The 19,187-nt window shown below is 39.8% G+C and overlaps 2 protein-coding genes across 3 annotated transcripts in view; one reads left to right on the forward strand and one right to left on the reverse strand.

The window, feature by feature from the left end:
• Window positions 1-9,025: 9,025 nt before the first annotated feature.
• On the reverse strand, window positions 9,026-11,132 carry LOC116698800 (GTPase IMAP family member 7-like). Its single transcript, XM_032530993.1, has 2 exons — window positions 10,536-11,132; window positions 9,026-9,695 (listed from the first exon to the last, which is right to left on the reverse strand). Exon 2 carries the CDS (start codon window positions 9,559-9,561, stop codon window positions 9,148-9,150), a length of 414 nt encoding a protein of 137 aa, XP_032386884.1. The 5' UTR covers window positions 9,562-9,695; window positions 10,536-11,132; the 3' UTR covers window positions 9,026-9,147.
• A 5,309-nt stretch (window positions 11,133-16,441) lies between these two features.
• The window catches only part of LOC116698794 (GTPase IMAP family member 7), a 23,678-nt gene continuing 20,932 nt past the window's right edge, over window positions 16,442-19,187 (forward strand). Inside the window, exons 1-2 of one of the 2 annotated variants that reach the window (XM_032530986.1) lie at window positions 16,442-16,610; window positions 18,260-18,298. In XM_032530986.1, coding sequence (XP_032386877.1) covers window positions 16,586-16,610; window positions 18,260-18,298 — 64 coding nt within the window. In that variant the 5' untranslated portion in view covers window positions 16,442-16,585. The remainder of the gene's footprint in view (window positions 16,611-18,259; window positions 18,299-19,187) is intronic. The other variant, XM_032530987.1, reaches the window with a different exon arrangement.

Here is a 19,187-nt window from a genome sequence, read left to right on the forward strand (position 1 = left end):
CCACGTCAAATTTAACGGAAATAACAGGAACATAATAGTTATTATATTAAACACGCCCAAGAACTTAATGACACGGACAAACCAGTTAATTTAAAGCATTTTGTCAGAAAGACAATCTTTAATATAGCAAATAAGTATTCAACATCTTTCTTTGGCCTCTGTCTGCCTGGGTCGCAGCTTTGCCGTCCTTGGTGACCGCCTCCGTTAGTCCCTGGTAAAAGACAGTTAACACAAACATAAGATGTTACGTTATGAATGCAGAACATACCGTTATTACATGGGAAACTACTCATAACCACGTTGCCTTCGTTAAACAGTTGCTAGTGAAGTTAACATGGTGCAGTGTTACCTCCCGTCTACAGATACAAACCAGTGATAAACACACAAACTTTCTAAATCTCTGCTAACGTTAGCGCATATACGGGTAAGGAATAAAGGAGAGAATATGCCACCGTGCATTAAACTTTACAAAGACAGCAACCTAGCTAGCTAACAGCAGCATATTTATAATAGGTTCAGTTAGCTAACGTTAGCTCGGGGTGTATCTACCTAATATTATAGGAATTTGTACAAGCATTAAAGCGTTAAGCTTACATTAATGTAAAACATTAACGGTGATAACAAATGTACGGCACACACTAAAGATTTAAATTATAACTTCAACGTCAGCCATGCCGCTCGAACTCCGCTGAGGTCCGCTATTATTATTTTAACGAGCCGGCAAAGGCCGCGCATAGGATTGTGGGTGATTTGGGACCGCGAAGGATACACATATATGCATTCTTCTCTGTCTATGGAAATTTTTATGAATGAGGACTGATGAATTCGGAGGCTTCGACATTGGAACGGTCCCGGCGGCGTTGATGACGTTGATGACGTGGCATCCTCCAATTCTGGCTTTTTGAGGATCCTTCCTTGACATTGGGGAAACACCAGTTCTTGGTCTTAGTGAGGAACGAGCAGCAGTGTTCTGAACAGCTGCAGCTGTCTGATTGATTTTTTAGGGAGACCTGTAAAGACCCCGTCAGTAGTCAAGTACTACTGAAGATGAAAGATGGACCAGTTTTTCCAAGTCTGTTGACATCAAGTCCTTTACCCTTGATTGTTCTTTAGGTGATAGTAGGCTGACTTTGTTATTGTCTTAATGTGGCTGTTAAAGTTCAGGTCTGAGCCATGACTACACCAAGATTTCTGGCTTTGTCTGTTGTTTTAACATTGTTGTTTTGAAGCTGAGCGCAGATTTAATCGTTCTCTTTTTTTCCAAAAACAACTACCTCAGTTTTCCTTCATTTAATTTCAGAAGTTCTGCACATCCAGTCATTAATTTGTTCGATGCACTTAGTCAGTTTTTGTATGGACTATAAAAGATTTTTTTTTTGGCCATTTGTGCGTGTTCGCCCATTGAATCAGGAAGTGGATGTGTTTTGAGTGTACATTGTCCAATTGGCTCAAAACTTTTCAGGATTCATAAGAGTCCAACCGACGACATATACACGGTGATTTTGGCACAAAGTCATAGTGCCCCCTAGTGGAAACAGGAAGCGTTCTAAAATTGTGGACCTGACATATTTCAAAAAATGCAAGAAAAACGGTTTTGTGCGGCAGGGCACCTCTAATTGGTTAAAATAATGTAACTGATAAAAATTCAACAACAACATTACATTTCCAATCCAATCCCAGTCCCAGTCTTCAGCAAGGTGACAAGTAATATTTTGATTGAGGTGCAGAACATGCCCTTAATCTTGCAAATAAAACTTTCCAAACCTTAACTGGATTAAGCTGACTTTGACTGTGACTTCCTTCAGGTTAAAGTTGTACAGGTTAATTGGCAAATCCGGTCAGTGAACACCAGAGGAACAGGGGTTGCACTCAGCTCATCTGTCAGGTGTAACTGGAGCAATTTAACATAGGACAGTCCTAAAAATGAGCTAGACACCTCAGCAAAAACCCTTTTCCTTGATGAATAAATGTTGTGAAGTCAAGCCTGTGCCTCTTTGGGTTGCTTTTCTTTTTTTTTTAAATCAGTCTCAAATAAATATAAACTCAGGAAGAATTCTGTGGAAATAAATTGTTTTACAAATTGTAATCCAGTTGTCCAAACTTGCATTCACCTTTTGGACCAATCGAGGGCAGCCATCCATCCATCCATCCATCTTCATCTGCTTATCCGGTATTGGGTTGCGGGGGCAGCAGCTCCAGCAGGGGACCCCAAATTTCCCTTTCCCTAGCCACATCAACCAGCTCCGCCTGGGGGGTCCTGAGGTGTTCCCAGGCCAGGTTGGAGCTATAATCTCTCCACCTAGTCCTGGGTCTTCCCCAAGGCCTCCTCCCAGCTGGACGTGCCTGGAACACCTCCCTAGGGAGGCCCCCGGGACTTGAGGGCAGCAACAATATCTAAAAGCTCCAATATGTTCACCGGGCAGCCGCTAACTTTGTCTGTCTGTAGTTTGGTACAGGACAGGTAACATGATGTAGGTTTTTGTAATGTGAATATGTTCTGGTTTATTTTCTATTTCACTATTTTCTGCCACTTTAGAGACCAAACAACTATTCTTTTGATTGAGAAATGAATCAACAGATTTATTGACAATATAAAAAAACATTTGTTGCATTTCATTAATTGGTAATGTTAAAATACTGACAGCAGCTTTAAAACCATGCATGCAGTAGATTTGGGACAGCTGCCTCAAAATGCTGCTATTAACCCTCATGTTGTCCTCGGGTCAAATTTGACCCCTTTTCAACGTTTCTATATCATAAATATGTGATTATTTTAACCACATTGCTCGAAAATAACATGGATGGTTCCATAAGATGCTCTTCACAGCGGAAATTAAGGATCAAGTTCAATTGTATAGCATTATCTGGACTGAACTTTGACAGATCTGTGATTATCCTTATTATATTATTATATATTTTTGTGTTGTTTTACCTTCATTCCTCTGATCTTAACCATTAGTCAAAATCATTCATAATTTCTGCTTTTTTTTACACAAAAATTAAAAAAAACATTGATATAAATTAGGTTTATTGACCATGAATTCCAAAAAATAAGTGTAAAACTACTGCAAATTAATAGGTCTAGTTGTGAATATACTGGTGTAATTGGAAAAAAGTGCCAAAAACGTTGAAATAAGCAACAAAAATGTAAAAAAAAGAAAAAGAAACATGCATTATGTGGGGAAAAAGCAACATAAATGTAAAAAGTGTCTAAAAGAATGCTAATTTTGACCCTAGAGGACAACACAAGGGTTAAACACCCCCCAAACGTAAGTATGGTTTAACCCTTGTGTTGTCTTCCTGTCAACCATGGTCACTTTTTTAATGTTTTGGGTGCTTTTGCTTGACGTTTTTGTTGTTTTTCTAAAGGTTTTTGATTTTTTAATGTTGTCTTATTTCGACGGCCCTTTTATTGTGACAAAAAATAAATACAAATTTAACTGAAAAAGGCTCAATTTGACCCAAGGACAACATGAGGGTTGAGTATACTTTACCTTCAGGCTGATCTTTATCACAACTAAACATTATACACCTGACGTTATCAGTTTACCATGGCCTAGTTTCTAACTGTAGGATAAGATAATCCACAGATGTCGCTCCCATCACCACTAACAAATATCATCACCGCCCATTGCATGTGGCGGAACAAGATGTAAATCAAAAATATGAATGAATGGCAACACACCACCAGAGAAAAATTAGGAAATATGTTTTTGTGTATTGACCCTTTAAACTCTCAACTGATTTACAGCGCAATTACCCCACACACAATGGCCTTTGAACATAATTGGACTTCCAGTTTACCAATATGTTAATTTTGTCATACACCCAGGCTTCAGCATTAAGAAGTCAATTTTTACTGGCCCCTGTACAGAGTTTTTTAGTTAGCGGTTATCAAACAACAGCAATGACTCAAGTAATTTGTTGTATTTGATCTTTATTTACAATGTATGTATGACCACATCATAGACAGTGTCATAGATTAGTAAGTTGACACTGAAAGTGGAGGCTATTATACAAATACATTTTTAGATACACTCATTTCTGCTACGTCAACAAGTTTGAGTTTTGTGAGATGCTGCTTGTTGTGGTCAGGCAGGGAGGAGGACCCAAGAGCGGAGATAGCAGTTAACAAGGATTTATTCACAACAGTCCAACAAAAAATACAGGGAGCAACGGGCACTGGCAAAATACGAGGACAACAAAAAAATCCAAGAAGTCAAAAGTGAAAAGTCCAAAACAGGCCCGGGGAAAAAGAGACACAATAAAACAGGGAAAATCTCACGGGGAGCATGTGGCACAAGACAGGAACAGGCAGACTGGACCTGTCGACAGGACAAAAGGATCTGACAAGGCACAAGGGAAACGCAGACATTAAATACACAAGGTAATGAGGTAACAAGAGGCAGGTGACAAGAGGGCATGGAATCAGGTGGAAAACATCAGGTAATCACAAGCGGGAAGACACAGGAAGTAAACCTAAAAGCAGGACGAGACAGAAACACGACTGAAAAATAAAACAGGAAACAGAACACACAGATCCTCAGGGGAACACAGGACCAACACAAGACCAGGGAGAGCACAAGACAGGGTAACAGAGCCAAAAGGGGAAAAAGAACCCCACAACAAAACCCCAAACCACAACACTGCTGGCTTTGAACATGGCATGTCAGCATTTGTTTTCTAAGTGAAAAATGATTCACTTGTATCGGCCTTGGACTCAAACTTGCAGCAAACTTTGCAAAACATTGGAGTCATCTACTGCCACCCCAGAAAACCCCTTCTTCCAGGTCGCTGGAAACAATCTCTTTCACTTTGGCTCGTACGGAGCCAAGACAGACAGCCGCCGGTCACCAAGACTAGCGCCAACCAAATGATGTGTGATTGGCCCACATGGCACATTCATATTATTCAACAAGCATTCTCCAAAGCTTTTAGCCGATAACTTCCCATCTGGTCTAATGTTGTTTCCGGGTTTTAAATGATTAAAGGTCCCAGGACATGGTGCTCTTTGGAAGCTTTTTATTATGACCTTAGTGGTCCCCTAATACTGTATCTTGAAGTCCTCTTTTATATACCTAGTGGTCTCCTTTACTGCTATCTTGAAGTCTCTTATATAGACCTTAGTGGTCCCCTAATACTGTATCTGAAGTCCTTTATATAGGCCTTAGTGGTCCCCTAATACTGTATCTGAAGTCTCTTTTATATAGGGCTTAGTTGTCCACCCTAATACTGTATCTGAAGTCTCTTTCATATGACCTTAGTGGTCCTAATACGTATTCTTAAGTCCTTTTATATAGACCGATAGTGGTCCCCTAATACTGTATCTGAAGTCTTCTTTTATATAGACCTTAAAGTGTCCCCTAATACTGTATCTGAGTCTCTTTGTCTCATTTCTAACAATTAGATAACATATCTGTTAAGGCATGTCATCATTCTACTAGACTGACTACAGTCCCAACCCATTAGATTTTTTGTCTAAATCCAACCAGCCCATTTGTATATTATCCACATTTGCAGCATTCGCACCTTTTTTGTTACTAGGAAAACTCAGCCCGGAGTAATTGATTATAGTAATTATTTAATTGTCCCCAAACAAGTTTCGTTTTATTTTAACGCTCTGGGCCCTGAGGCCATTTTTAGCAGTTTAATTTCCGTCTGGATTTATTTTATAAAAGCTTGTAAAACCAACCCTGTTGTCTACAGTCAAGATATGAATATCATTTTTTTTAGGCAACAAACTGATGTTATGGCAAAATTTGTGGTTGCAGTGAGTCACTTCATGTTAAAAAATGGTTGTAGGGCCTTAAAGATAATAATAAGAATTTAAAAAAAAAATGAATCTTCCAATATGTATTGATATCACAGACTATAAGTATAACCTCTTAAGCCATTTTCCTTCTAAAACACTTCTCATATGTCTTGGGATCACACTGTGAAGAAATAATCATATAACTTATACAGTTGACAAAATACATGCATTTTTTTCCAAAAAAGTCAAGACTTTTGCTCTCATGACATTTACTTTATGCCATATATAAACATAATAAATGTCATATTTCTTGATATTACAAACCCACAGCGAATGTTATACAAGCAATATGTGTAGTCTACAATAGGGCAAGCAGTTTGGCCCTTCCAATAGAGTAACAGGCATTTTTTGTCCCCTCTGGCCCTTCCAACAAGTAGGGGGCTGCTCTTAATCTCCCATAGTAAGGCAGGGCTGCCACTTTCCCCCAAAATTGGACGGGAGATTTGGGGGGGCAACCCATATTTGCCGCGTACAGAGCAACTTTCTTGGTCTTTATCCTTCGGTTTAAATTGGGATTTGTTATATGTGTGGGGGGGGATGGTGGTATGCCCCCCCGAGAATTTTTTTTTTTGTGTTTTTAAAGGTGTAAACCATTAAAGGCACTTTTCGTAGAGTTGGTTTGCCAAGAAATGCCGAAATCGAGTCTTGACATTGAATCGTTGCAAAACTAGGGTTTAAGACAAACCTTGTGTTGTTTGTATGAGTATCAACAGAGGCAGTTTATCATTATCTCATTATTTACAAATTAACTTCTTATGACATATAAGACCTAGACCGCGCAGACATTTGCCAAACATAATGACCACATGAAGAGACGTAGCATATGTCGCAATACATCTGAGAAGATTTGGGTCTTTGGGGGAACAGGTCAGGGGTTTTCTGGTGTAGGGACGGGACCCCAATTAAATTAATGTTGAGGGATCAACGAAGACCACTGAATTTAAAGAATAAGAACCATTGAGTTACATAGATCTTATCCTTTAACCTTTGGGCCAAGGCTCCTTAATTTTTGGCCCTTTATGCCGGTGCCCCACTTACTGTATTTACTTTTTTGGGCAAAATATACTATTTGTTCATTTTATAAAACATAAACTAATTATTTACAGTTACTTTGAGATGCACCGAGGTTAGAGAAGCACAATGTGGCCCAACGTGCAGGTATATATAGTCTATATAAGTATAGTATATACTGTATAGTATAGTATGGCTCAATGTGTTTTCATCAGATTTTTGCTCATGTTTACAAACTTTGTTCACATTCAAATATACTCCTCCATCTCTGTTTGTCCGCATTTTGGAGAGTTGTATCTAGTCTGCTTGTGCATGTTATTGCTCCGCTGATATGGTGATCTCATTGCAGAACCTTCGCACAGACACAGAGGCCCTTTGGGTCTCTTGTCTCTGACAAGTTTAGAGAGGCGGTCACGTCTCTTCATCGGAGGTCGGCCGGATGCAACGCCTCACTGCCCACAGCAGAGCGAGTCCACCAGCCGAGCTGCTCCCACTCTATTTTTACGAGAAGAGTGTCACGAAGCGACGGTCGGGTCTGTGATACTCAAGCTCTACTGGAGCCGGGGACATGCACCTGGGATGATCGAAAAAACTGTTCTCAGTTTGCGACGACAATTCGCAACTTTCCACGACAGGGAGCGCTCTTGAACCCCTCAAGTCTCTGAAAACCAACTAGTCAATCACGGTGGCAGTGGCACACAGGTAGATCTATAGTAAACTCCATCTTTCAGAATTTTGAACCCGACCGGGTTGCCCTTCGCATCGGGAGAATCGGGAGTGTGGCGTGTGCCGGTTAAACCGTCAATGCGTGTGTCTCAACGGCATGCGTGAGAGTTTGGCAGCCCTGTATGGGCATACTACTCCTGAAACATAGACAGGGCAGACTCGGAGTAGCGAGCCAGCGACAAAAATTGAGCCAAAACGCGAGGAATTAATTGGATATAAAGTGGGACAATCTGGATATAACGTAGGATTTAAAGCCCAAAGAGGCTGAAGTTCCAGGCTGGATAGAAAACCCCCTGTAGAGGCTAGAAAGACAGGGAAAAGACCTCCGTAAGCCAACACCCGTCGGAATTCCAAACGAAACCGAAGTGAGTAATCGTCGTATGGTTCAAAAGTTTTAAACTATGAATCAGCGGTACTTTTTTACTCGTGGGCGAAGTGTCTCGGGCTCAGAGTGTTAAGGAAAAAAACTGCAACATTTTTTTGCAACTTTCACTGTCTTCCCGCAACTTTCTTGTAACAAACATACAAAGACAGTTGCAAACTTGGTTGCAGTACCGTTTTACAAAAGCCCCGCGAATCATGCATTTGGGCCGCGACAATCTCAAAAAATTCTGCGAGTGTGTCATGGTGCGCATTCACCAGCCCTTTTCAGCTACTTCCAATTTTTTCAGTCATCTCATCTCATATGCTGTCTCTCCTATCCTGTCCTATTCATGGTAGCCTACTCGTGGACATTGCGCCGTCATCACGTGCTGTAGTAGGGGGGGCCCGCCTTGATAATCCTGCATAAAGGCCCGGTGTTGGCTCGTTACGCCACTGTGCACCAATCACATCGGTGGGTCTGATATAGGCGGGGCCAGAGGCGAGCTGAACACATGATGACTGGTAGCTAAGTGTAAGGGGCTCTGGATACGTCACCCAGTGTGTTATTAAATATTATGTTGATTAATTATACATTTTATGAGCTCAGCTCCTTGAAACTCTAAAGGTTTTGGTCCAAATATTAAAGTATAAAAATATGTAGATTAAATGTGTCCAGTTTCCATTATGTCCTCATGCATGTCCATCAGTCACTGTGGATTTAACCATTATAAAAAATATTTATAGAGACATTTATCATGCAGTGTAATGGAATGTTGCAACAAAAACAAACACTACAGTCTGCTAGTCTGTGTTACTTCAGCATATTTTCTTTGCTTTCACTTTGTTTTTCATGGATGCATCTGAAGCGTCAATCACGTTACGCGTTGGCCATATCATTTTATAGTGTGTCGACTTTAAGTGTCAAAATATATATTTACAGTTATGATTCTACGTGGACAGACCTTTAATCTGTACCGGTCTAATGACCTTTCTGTTTATTAAAAACTCATGTCTCTTCTGACCCACTGGCTGAACAGCATGAGTGCGACACAGCACGATCCTCTCCACAGCGCGGGAAAAAAAAGCTGCATTCGTCTCTGTGCAGCTTCTCTCTGGCCTGGTCGCTTCAGCTGTCCCGGTTCTCACAGCTTCCTATGAAGGAATTTCGGCCATCTTGAACATGTCGGATGTGCAGTGCTTTCCTCCGTTGGCTGACACTATCTCATCGATTTTTTTCATGAGAAGTCGCGAACTTTCCTTTTGCTTTTTCTTTCTTTGTTGTCAAACACACAGTATCTCCCAGCACACATGGAGACCAGGGCTGACACACAGCTGCTGGACTGGATCTTCTGATCCATGGACTGACCTCCCAACTCGTCTCCATGAGTGAACACCAGCATGGTGTACTTCTGGGCCTCTTTGCCGAATAGTTCCGGTAGCATCTCAAGTAGGGCAACGTTGGTTTTGGACATCCTGCCAATCTTCACCACAATAACAAAGGCATGTGGTCCTGGATTGGCGTAGATTAGTGACCTCATAATCTCGTTGTACAGCTGTTCAGGAGACAGAACTTCATCAGTTAATCCTGGAGTGTCGACCACCGTGACCCAGCGTCCCTCAACCTCTGCTGACTTTGAAACAGTCTTCATACTGACTGCATTAAAGTCCAAGTCGGACTTAAACAGTTCCTCTCCCAGGATGGTGTTTCCTGATGAACTCTTCCCTTCTCCAGGAAGACCGAGCAACACAATCCTTGTTTCCTCCAACTGGACAGCACCAACAGCTGGAGGAAAGAAAACAGAGTCAACCAGGAATATCAGATGGCCATATAATATAAAATACTTATCAAATGCTGTATGCCGAAAATAAATTTGTTGGCTAATGTTAGTGAGTCTTGATCTACTCGCCTTGGCCTACATGGCATTGTGATATATATCAGCCCTTGCAGAAAAATGCAGAATTTTTTTGTGATTGCACAAAAATTGTGATGGCATGTTTCCTTAAAAAATGTAATGGAATATGTTGGATAGTTATGCAATTTTATGCAATGAAATTGCACGAACTTGCAAAAACTGCGGTTTGTTCGCGTAATTACGTCACTTCATCACGTCACTTCATAACGTTCCCATGGCGACAGGAGAAAATGGCTGCTCTTGTGTAAAGTAAACGCAACATTTTCCAACTTTCTGCTAAGATATATGTGACTTTTTTGCAACGAAAATGTGGGGATTATGAAATCATGCAAGCCTCGCATTATTTTGCACGGAAATCTGCAATTTATGTAGCAATGTGCTGCCTATTTAAAAAATTGCATGGAAATCGGCAATTAATGCAGCAATTAATGCGGAAAAAGTGCGTCGTAATTTAAAAAATGCGGCCCCGCATAAATATGCAGACTTTGGCTGATTATGCATTGAATTATGCACTTGCATAATCACATTTTTCTGGAGGGACTGATATATAGACAATATGACAGCTCTGGAACAACCTCCACCCTGGATCTCTATTATTTGTCCATTTATTAATTGATCTATAGAAAGATACATTTGTGAACTGATAAACAGAGCTGATATCGATGACTAGCAGTAGTTTTCACTTGGGTGGTTTCAACTACACGGGATACCTGGTGGTCTTGATGAGGTCCTTGAAGGTGACCGGACTTTATCAGCAGATCTTTGACTTGTTCCTGTCGTCCATTTACATTATTGAAGACATGAAACCTCCCTGCAAACTTTTTAACGATTTTGGAAGTGGATCTTTTTCTTCTTTAAAGATGAAATCCTCCACTGACATCTTCTTAAGGCATCCCCGTTTGTGAAAAGTATATAACTCTTGTCTGGTCCATCCTTCCCGAGGACTGCAATGGCTGCCTTCAGAGCTTTCTCTTGTTCTTCTGTGAACCGTCCGACGCTGAGAACCACCAGGAACAGACAAGGTACGGAGGACTGCAAGACACGCTGACACTCGGTCTGAATCTCCCCCTCACATCCTAAAATTCCCGGAGTGTCGATCACTGAGATCTGTTTCCCAAACACAGTTCCAGGTTTTTCAGACAATACAGTTGTCAATGACCTGAGGGAAGGTCCCGACCCAAAGGCCTCGTACCCCAGGATGGTGTTTCCTGAAGCACTTTTACCGATGCCGGTGTTTCCCAGAAGGACGATGGTGAGATCTGGATTCGAATCTGGATCCATGTTCGAGCAACACTAAAACTGCTGGAGAAAGAAAAGAATTAAAAGAATTGCAGACATAAGAAACAATTGTAGTATTCCTGGAAATCCTCTGAACTTGTTCTACAATATAAGTAGACTTCCAAAACAGGTCCTGATTCTGGTTTGAAAATACCAAAGTTACCCCTTATGAGTGTTAGGTCCCTGATAAACTTGGAAGTCCGTCCTGGCCGCACTGAATTTAAATCACAAATACTAAATATGTTCAATAGTTATGATCTGATATCCTGTTGTGTGGGGAACGCTGAGGAACACCAAGGACCCAGTCTAGTCTTGTTGTACTCTTCTGAGGAAGAGCAGTGCTCATATGAAGCTCAGCAGATCACGAAGAGAGAGAGGCGGTGAAGGAGAAGCTAAGCGCTAAAAGAGCTAACAGCTACACAGTTAGCTCCATGGTTAGGGTCTGGATCAGAGGGGCATGGCTCTTTCGGTTTTGATTGCAGGATTTTCCGTTTTTGAGAGTTGGGACACTGGTACCGATCATTTGGTACCGATTATTTTCATTGTGGATTAATATGTGGATTATTATCTGGATTAATGGATTTGTTGTGTGACCGATCCAAATTTTAACCTGGAAATCCAGACCCAAATCCAAAAGATTAAGGGTCTGGCATTGAGTGATGAAAGTCGTCCATCTTGAGGGGCGGCACCAAGCGTGCATTTGAAAATCTCACCGCACGCAATTGGATAACACTCCGACCAATCACAACAACACACAGGGTGACGTATCCAGAGCCCCCTATGCTTAGCTACCAGTTAAATGGTAGATTAAACTTTTGTCATCTGTTAGCTCGCCTCTGGCCCCGCCTATATCAGATACCGCGATGTGATTGGTGCAGCTCGCCTCTGGCCTACATCAGATTCCTCGATGTGATTGGTGCACAGTGGCGTAACGAGCCAACACCGGGCCTTTAAGGCGGGCCCCCCCTACTCCAGCCCGTGATGACGACGCAATGTCCACGAGTATATGAGATGAAAAAATCAGGAGTAGCATACAAAAAAACGCTGGTGAATGCCTATTATGACACATCGCAGACGTTTTGGGAGATTGTCGCGGCCCAAAATGCCTGATTTTGCGGGAGCTTTTGTAATATATTGTGATAAAAGTTGATGTCTTTTCTTTTGTTACAAGGAAGTTGTGGAAGACATTGAAAGTTGCAACATTTTTTGCATTTATTTCTTTAAAAATGAAAAGGAAACTTGTTTTGGGGAGAATATTAATAACAATTACTATTAATTAATTACTCCGGGCTGAGTTTTCCTAGTAACCAAAAAGGCTCAGAATGCTGCAAATGTTGGTATAATGTAAAAATGGCTGGTGGATTTAAGACAAAAAATTCTAATCGCGGGGGGGAACAGTGCAGCAGCAGAGCCGACAGGATTGAAACAACAGCCGCTTTCAGCAACTTTATAGTTACAAATCATTACAGCGAGCATTGATGGTACCGTCTATCGCTGTAGTACGTTTTGTTGGTAAATGTGAGATGTTCGAGTCACACACGTCTCGTCTTCATATCAAAAACAAGGAAATAAATGTGACCCGTTCTTCTCATTCCTGCTCTGTCAGTGGCTGCACATGGGACTGCTGGGATGGTCGTGAGTAATGAAAATGCGATAGGGGGCCCCGGCTGTCAATCTTTAGCTTCCTGTCACATGGGCCTCTGATTGGTCCAGGCCCGTGAGCAACCGCGTAACCTGCTTACAGATAGTTACGCGTGTGTTGGTGCAGCTGAGCAAATTCAAGTTCTCTGGATTTCCAGGGTATAAAATTGCAAAATCTGTTCAATTCATTTCCAAACAGTCCGCTGGCAGTGGGTGCCTGAAGTTCACCCATGTCCAGGCTGCAGTACAGTGCGGTTGCTGGGGAGCTCAAATCTCTCTCAATTTTTTTTCGCTGTCATTTTTAAAAATGAGCCGTGAAGCGCTTGAAGTGCTGTAGAACATAATCACTACCAAACAAACACTAAGTAAGCTTCTTTTCCTCCCTCCGTACAGTATAATGACAGATTGAAGTATAGCTATAACACATATTAGTTGGACTGGAATATGTGACAAGTTCCTGTAGCGGTCCACCGAATATGACGCGTAAAAACTGCATATTTGTAGTATTTAAGGTAATTTTTATGCATTGCTACCAGGTTGACCCAGTTGATCTCTGAATTTTCATGACCAGGGATATACCCATGTAGACTGGCTTGGTTTGAATTTCCAAAAGGAGGGTTGGAACCTGATCAATAAAAAAACCCTGGCCCAAGGGTTAGGGTTAGGCCCAAGCCTTCGTGAGTGAAAGCACCTTCCAGGTCCCTGCCTTTGTGGTGCCGATTTCTGCAAATTTAGATAGTAACTATAGTGTATCGCTCTTGGGTTTCTTTCCATAGAATGGATCTGTATGGCTAATGACGTCCCTAAAACGGACGACACACAAATTAACATAACCTTATCGCCAGGGGACTATAGTCCAATACAAAAACTGACTAAGTCCATCGAACAAATTAACGGCTGGATGTGCCAGAACTTTCTGAAATTAAATGAAGGAAAAACTGAGGTGGTTGTTTTTGGAGCAAAAGAGGAACGATTAAAAGTCTGCGCTCAGCTTCAAACAACAATGTTAAAAACAACAGACAAAGCCAGAAATCTTGGTGTAGTCATGGACTCAGACCTGAACTTTAACAGCACATTAAGACAATAACAAAGTCGCCTACTATCACCTAAGAAATATCAAGGGTTAAAGGACTTATGTGTCAACAGGATTTGGAAAAACTGGTCCATGCTTTCATCTTCAGTAGACTTGACTAAGTAACGGGGTCTTTACAGGTCTCCCTAAAAAATCAATGCAGCTGCAGTGATTCAGAACGCTGCTGCTCGAGTCCTCACTAAGACCAGAGACTGGATCACATCACTCCAGTTCTGAAGTTTACACTGGCTTCCTGTGTCTCAAAGAATTGATTTCAAAGTATCTTGCTAGTTTATAAATCACTTAACGGTTTAGGTCCAAATATATTTCTGATCTGCTACTACACTATGAACCCCAGACCTCTCAGGTCATCTGGGACAGGTCTACTTTCGTCCCCAGAGTCAGAACTAAACAGGGTGAAGCAGCTTTCAGTTTCTATGCTCCTCTATCTGGAACAAACTCCCAGAAACCTGTAGATCCGCTGCTACTCTCAGTTCTTTTAAATCAAGGCTGAAGACCTTTCTTTTTGATGCTGCCTTTCTTTAAATGACTGTTCATTTCTTTACATTTCTTATGTTGCACTGTAACTTTATTCTTGTGTTTTATGTGTCTATTTTTTAACTGTCTATTCATGTGTTTTACGGTTTTTAATGCTTATGATTTTAACTGTTTTTACTGTGTTTTATCTGTTTAACTGATTTTGTGTAAAGCACTTGAATTGCCCTGTTGCTGAAATGTGCTCTACAAATAAAGCTGCCTTGCCTTGCCTTGCCTAAAAAGTTGTCTGTGCATTTCTTTATGGCTTATGGTGGGATGAAGGGTGAGCTTACAGCCACCAGGACGGCTCTGCCGTGTTCTCGGCTAACGCTGATTCGTTAGAATTTCGCAGTGTCTTGTCAGTGCCTTGTCGGGGGGGGCGGGGATAGGCTCTTGCTGACCTTAATGCAAGCGAACGTGACGACCAGTCAAAGTGAGCCCCCCGGGCTGGCTATAGTGGCTATATCCCACACCATTCATAAAAGGGACACTAAAACTCAAAGTACTCTTCAAATACAGTTTCCCCAACTGTGTTTATTATTTTAGGTAGTTATTATCACATTTATCCAGTTCAAGAGTCCATATCCCGGAGGAGGATTTATATTCGTTATTGACACTATAAACATACCACTGACCTCCTCGAGCTTTTATTTTGGTACTTCTGGTTACCGACATTTAATTTGCATATTAGCTAAATATTTAGTTTCACCGAACATTAGTTAACATTTAGATTTAGATTTAGTTAACATTAGATTTAGATTTAACATTTAGATTTAGATTTAACATTTGATTTGATTAACATTTAGATTTATATTAGATTTAGATTTAGATCTACATTTAGATTTAGATTTAATATTTAGATTTAAAATTTAGATTTAGATTTAATATTTAGATTTAACATTAGATTTAGATGTAACATTTAGACTTAGATTTAACATTTAGATTCAGATTTAACATTTAGATTTAACATTTAACATTTAGGTGTACATTTTAAATTTGGATTTAATATTTAAAATATTTCCAAGTTGACAATATTGTTGTAAATGTGCAAGAAGTGACCCTCAAAATTTCATAGTTTTTTAAACATTATTTAAAGTTAAATGTGACAAAAGTTGCGGTTATTTTCAGCACGAGCCACTTACAAACGGCGCCCCATACAGGTTTGTTCTGGTTTTGTTGCCTTGAAAAAATTATTCTTTATTAAGTTTGTGACAAAAGACAGGAATGCAATTACACAAGCACGCACGCACAATAACAGGATAGATAGTAGGGGTGGGGCAAGTATGGATCTTTTATTATATCAAGATCAAGATCAAGACAGACAGACAGATAGACAGACAGACAGACAGACAGACAGACAGACAGATAGCTTAGTTAGGTAATATAGTTTATTTGAACATGTAAAAAAAACATTAAAATTAAAGATTTATATACATACATTCATGCATACGATATAATTAAAATGACAGATAAATAAGGCCATGTACTTCCCAGGACAATCTTCCAAAACTGAAAGTCAATCAAACAAGCTAGATAGATAGATAGATAGATAGATAGATAGATAGATAATGTAGTTTAATAGGTAGGCTATGTATCTTTTCGAAGGGTTGCTGTACCACCAATTGTATTTCCATGTCAAAACGCCGCTGCTTGTGTTCCTCCTCCCTTTTTATGGATTGCCAAATTACTGCAGTAATAAACATGTCCGATACCTTCACCTTGTGTTCTGTGGTTATGGTTTCCCTTCTGACAGGTAGATCACCTGAGCCCAAAGTAACAACACTAGCCTGTGTATGGCATCGTTATCAAAACAGAAATAAAAGAATCAACAATATTTCGAATACCACGTGAAAACAGCCTTAGTAAAAGCCTCTATAAAAAAAACTGAAGGTATATTTACTGTGGGAGGTTTTGCAATCAGATGTAGATCACTGTGTTTAAAAGAGCCAACAAGTCAATAAAAGCAATGCAAACTGACCTGAATCAGTTCCCTGGGGTTTCCCGTCGGCTTTTCAGTAGTATTTTTCAGTAGTATTTCTCAGTAGTATTTTTTTCGGAGTATTTTAGTGAGGAGCAGACACTTCACGTGACAGCGTCAACTTCGGCTGCATATGTGAAGATTCCTCTTGTGAAGGAAACCGGAAGCTCGTCTTATCTCGAGTTCAATCCAAAAGTCGAATAATATGAAAGTGAAGTTGGATCAAAAAAAGGAGAAATAAAGCTTGATCGGACATGATGCAAGAACGGGAAGAATCCGGTGAGTTTCAGGCGTCCCATTTGTTTAACACGCTCTTTGTGTGTGTGTGTGTGTAATTTGTCTAGGACTTTAAGACATTTAAAATGTCGAGGTCTCGCGCACACCCAGTGAAAGTGAAAGCATCGAGACATTTTTTTGCGTTAAACTTTTTATTTTTAACTTAAACAAATAAAGTAAAAGGGCCAAACATCGGTCCAGATGTTTCACTCTAAAATAAAGAGAGGAGATAAAAGAAGGAGGGAGACGCAAAAAAAACACAACACACACAAACAGCAACACCGATGCGGCTCACAAACACACACACACACACACACACAGACACACACAGACACACACAGACGCACACACAGACGCACGTAGAAGAGGCATTGACAGGGAGACCAAGCGTCGAGGCATTTAAAATATGTATTTTGTTAATCAGTGACGATAAACAGTGAGTTTCATTAGTTTTATTTTAATACGATTTATCTGAAATATGTACAGTATATGTAGTGTGTATATATTCTGTATGTGTATATATATATATGTACTGTATGTGTATGTATATATGTATGTACTGCATGTGTATGTATATATATGTATGTACTGTATGTGTGTATATATATATATATATATATACTATATACAGTATATGTATATGTATACGGTATGTATATGTATGTGTGTATATACTGTATACGTGTATATATATGTGTGTGTGTGTTATATATATGTGAGTGTGTGTATGTATATATGTGTATGTATGTACTGTATGTGTTTATATACTATTTACAGTATATATACAGTATGTATATATGTATGTGTGTGTATATACTGTATACGTGTGTGTGTGTGTGTGTGTGAGTGTGAATGTGTGTATATATATATATATATATATATATATATATATATGTGTGTGTGTGTGTGTGTACTGCTCATAAACCCATGCCTGTGAGGAATTTAAAAAAAATCATCTTTTGGAAAGTGATCTTAATGCCATAATTAAAAAATGAGGCAAAACCCAACCTTTTAAGGACAGCAATTTTCTTTGGGAATGAATAATGTTTTGAAAATAAATAAATGTATTTATTTATACTTATGCCCCCTGTATTTTAAGGATGAATATTTATTTATTTACAATACATTATTCATTCACAAAGAACATTGCTGCCCTTAAAGGTTGGATTTTGCCTCATTTTTTTTCAATTAAGGCATTAAGATAAATTTCCAAAAGATGATTTTTTTAATTCCCTGTTTTTAGTCAACTTAAGCATGGGTGTATGAACTTATGGGCACCGCTGTATTATATTATATTACATTATATCATATTTTAGGGCTATATACTTTTGCAGAACTGATGCTGTAACATCATGTTCATCCTGTTAAACAAAACAGCACACACAAAATGTTACACTATCGGATATGAAACATAAACGTAATTTGTCCTTCTGCAGCAAGTCATTCATGAAGCATCTGACTGATTGTGTTAAACATCTGAGGAAGTTTATAGAAGTCAACAAGCCTTTAAACGCGACTCAAACTGTTTTCTGACCATGCATCAAATGAATAATTTAGCTTACTATGTTTTTTTTTACATCTTCCGTTTTAGTTTCCTGTGTACTGAAGATTCCTGACTCTTTCCCTCTCTCTCTCTCTCTCTAAATGAACAGCAGCAAGACGGAGAGGAAGTATGGATAACCCTATAAACAGTACGAAACCTTCCATGACTCCTAACTACCATCCAGTTCTACCCGTGGCAACCTGCAACCACAGCAGGACGTCAAGAGCACTGATGCATTCAGGGGTCACAGTCAACTTTTCATTTTTCAGCTTTAGTTTTTTTCCCATGCAGTTGGTTGGCAATTGGTCTTACAACAAGGCATAGTGTACAGTGTACAATACATGAAAACAACACAGACATACAGTACAAAAGGAGACGGTGGACGTGTCCTGAACACAAGTGCTGTGATTGACTTTCCTGTTTTCCAGTGTATAAAGCATCAATAACTTCTAAGAAAGCAGCAGAATTAGCCAGTAAATACCAATGCACACAATAAATGCATAGTGACCAGACATGTTGAATATAGTGATCAACATCGCTGCCATTATAACATGACATCATCATCATCATTATCAAGACAAACCGCATCATGTATAAAACTCAACTAGAGATGGAATGGTTCAAGTAAGAAATGTGAATGGTTTGTTCCGCTGGTGACAGTTTGGGACATGTATGTATTGTTCGGTTTCAATCAAAAAGGCTTCTGCACAAAAAAACTTCAAATAAAGTTATCGGGTTGAAAAATCCTCAGTCTGTAGAAGGCCTGCGCGATTCAAGGGAAAAATTTAATTCCCGATTTCTTATTTTGCTTAGAATTGATATCACGATTCTCTGCCAGGATTGTTTTGAACAGGGTGACTCGAGATCATGATTTTATAACGATTAATGAATAATGAATTAATTACGTGCAGCTGTCAGTCAGTCTCTGCTCTTAGAGAATGATACGGACTAGAGAACCCGACAGATAAAGGATCTTTAATGCCGATATCAATACAAATATATAGTCATTTAAAAATCCGATATCCCCCCCCCCCCCC

The sequence above is a fragment of the Etheostoma spectabile genome, chromosome 12 (genome assembly GCF_008692095.1).
Source record: "Etheostoma spectabile isolate EspeVRDwgs_2016 chromosome 12, UIUC_Espe_1.0, whole genome shotgun sequence".
Taxonomy (NCBI): domain Eukaryota; kingdom Metazoa; phylum Chordata; class Actinopteri; order Perciformes; family Percidae; genus Etheostoma; species Etheostoma spectabile.

Bases quoted from the DNA above. Each gene is read 5' to 3' on its own strand.
- LOC116698800 (XM_032530993.1), bottom strand. From the start codon at position 9,561: ATGAAGACTGTTTCAAAGTCAGCAGAGGTTGAGGGACGCTGGGTCACG.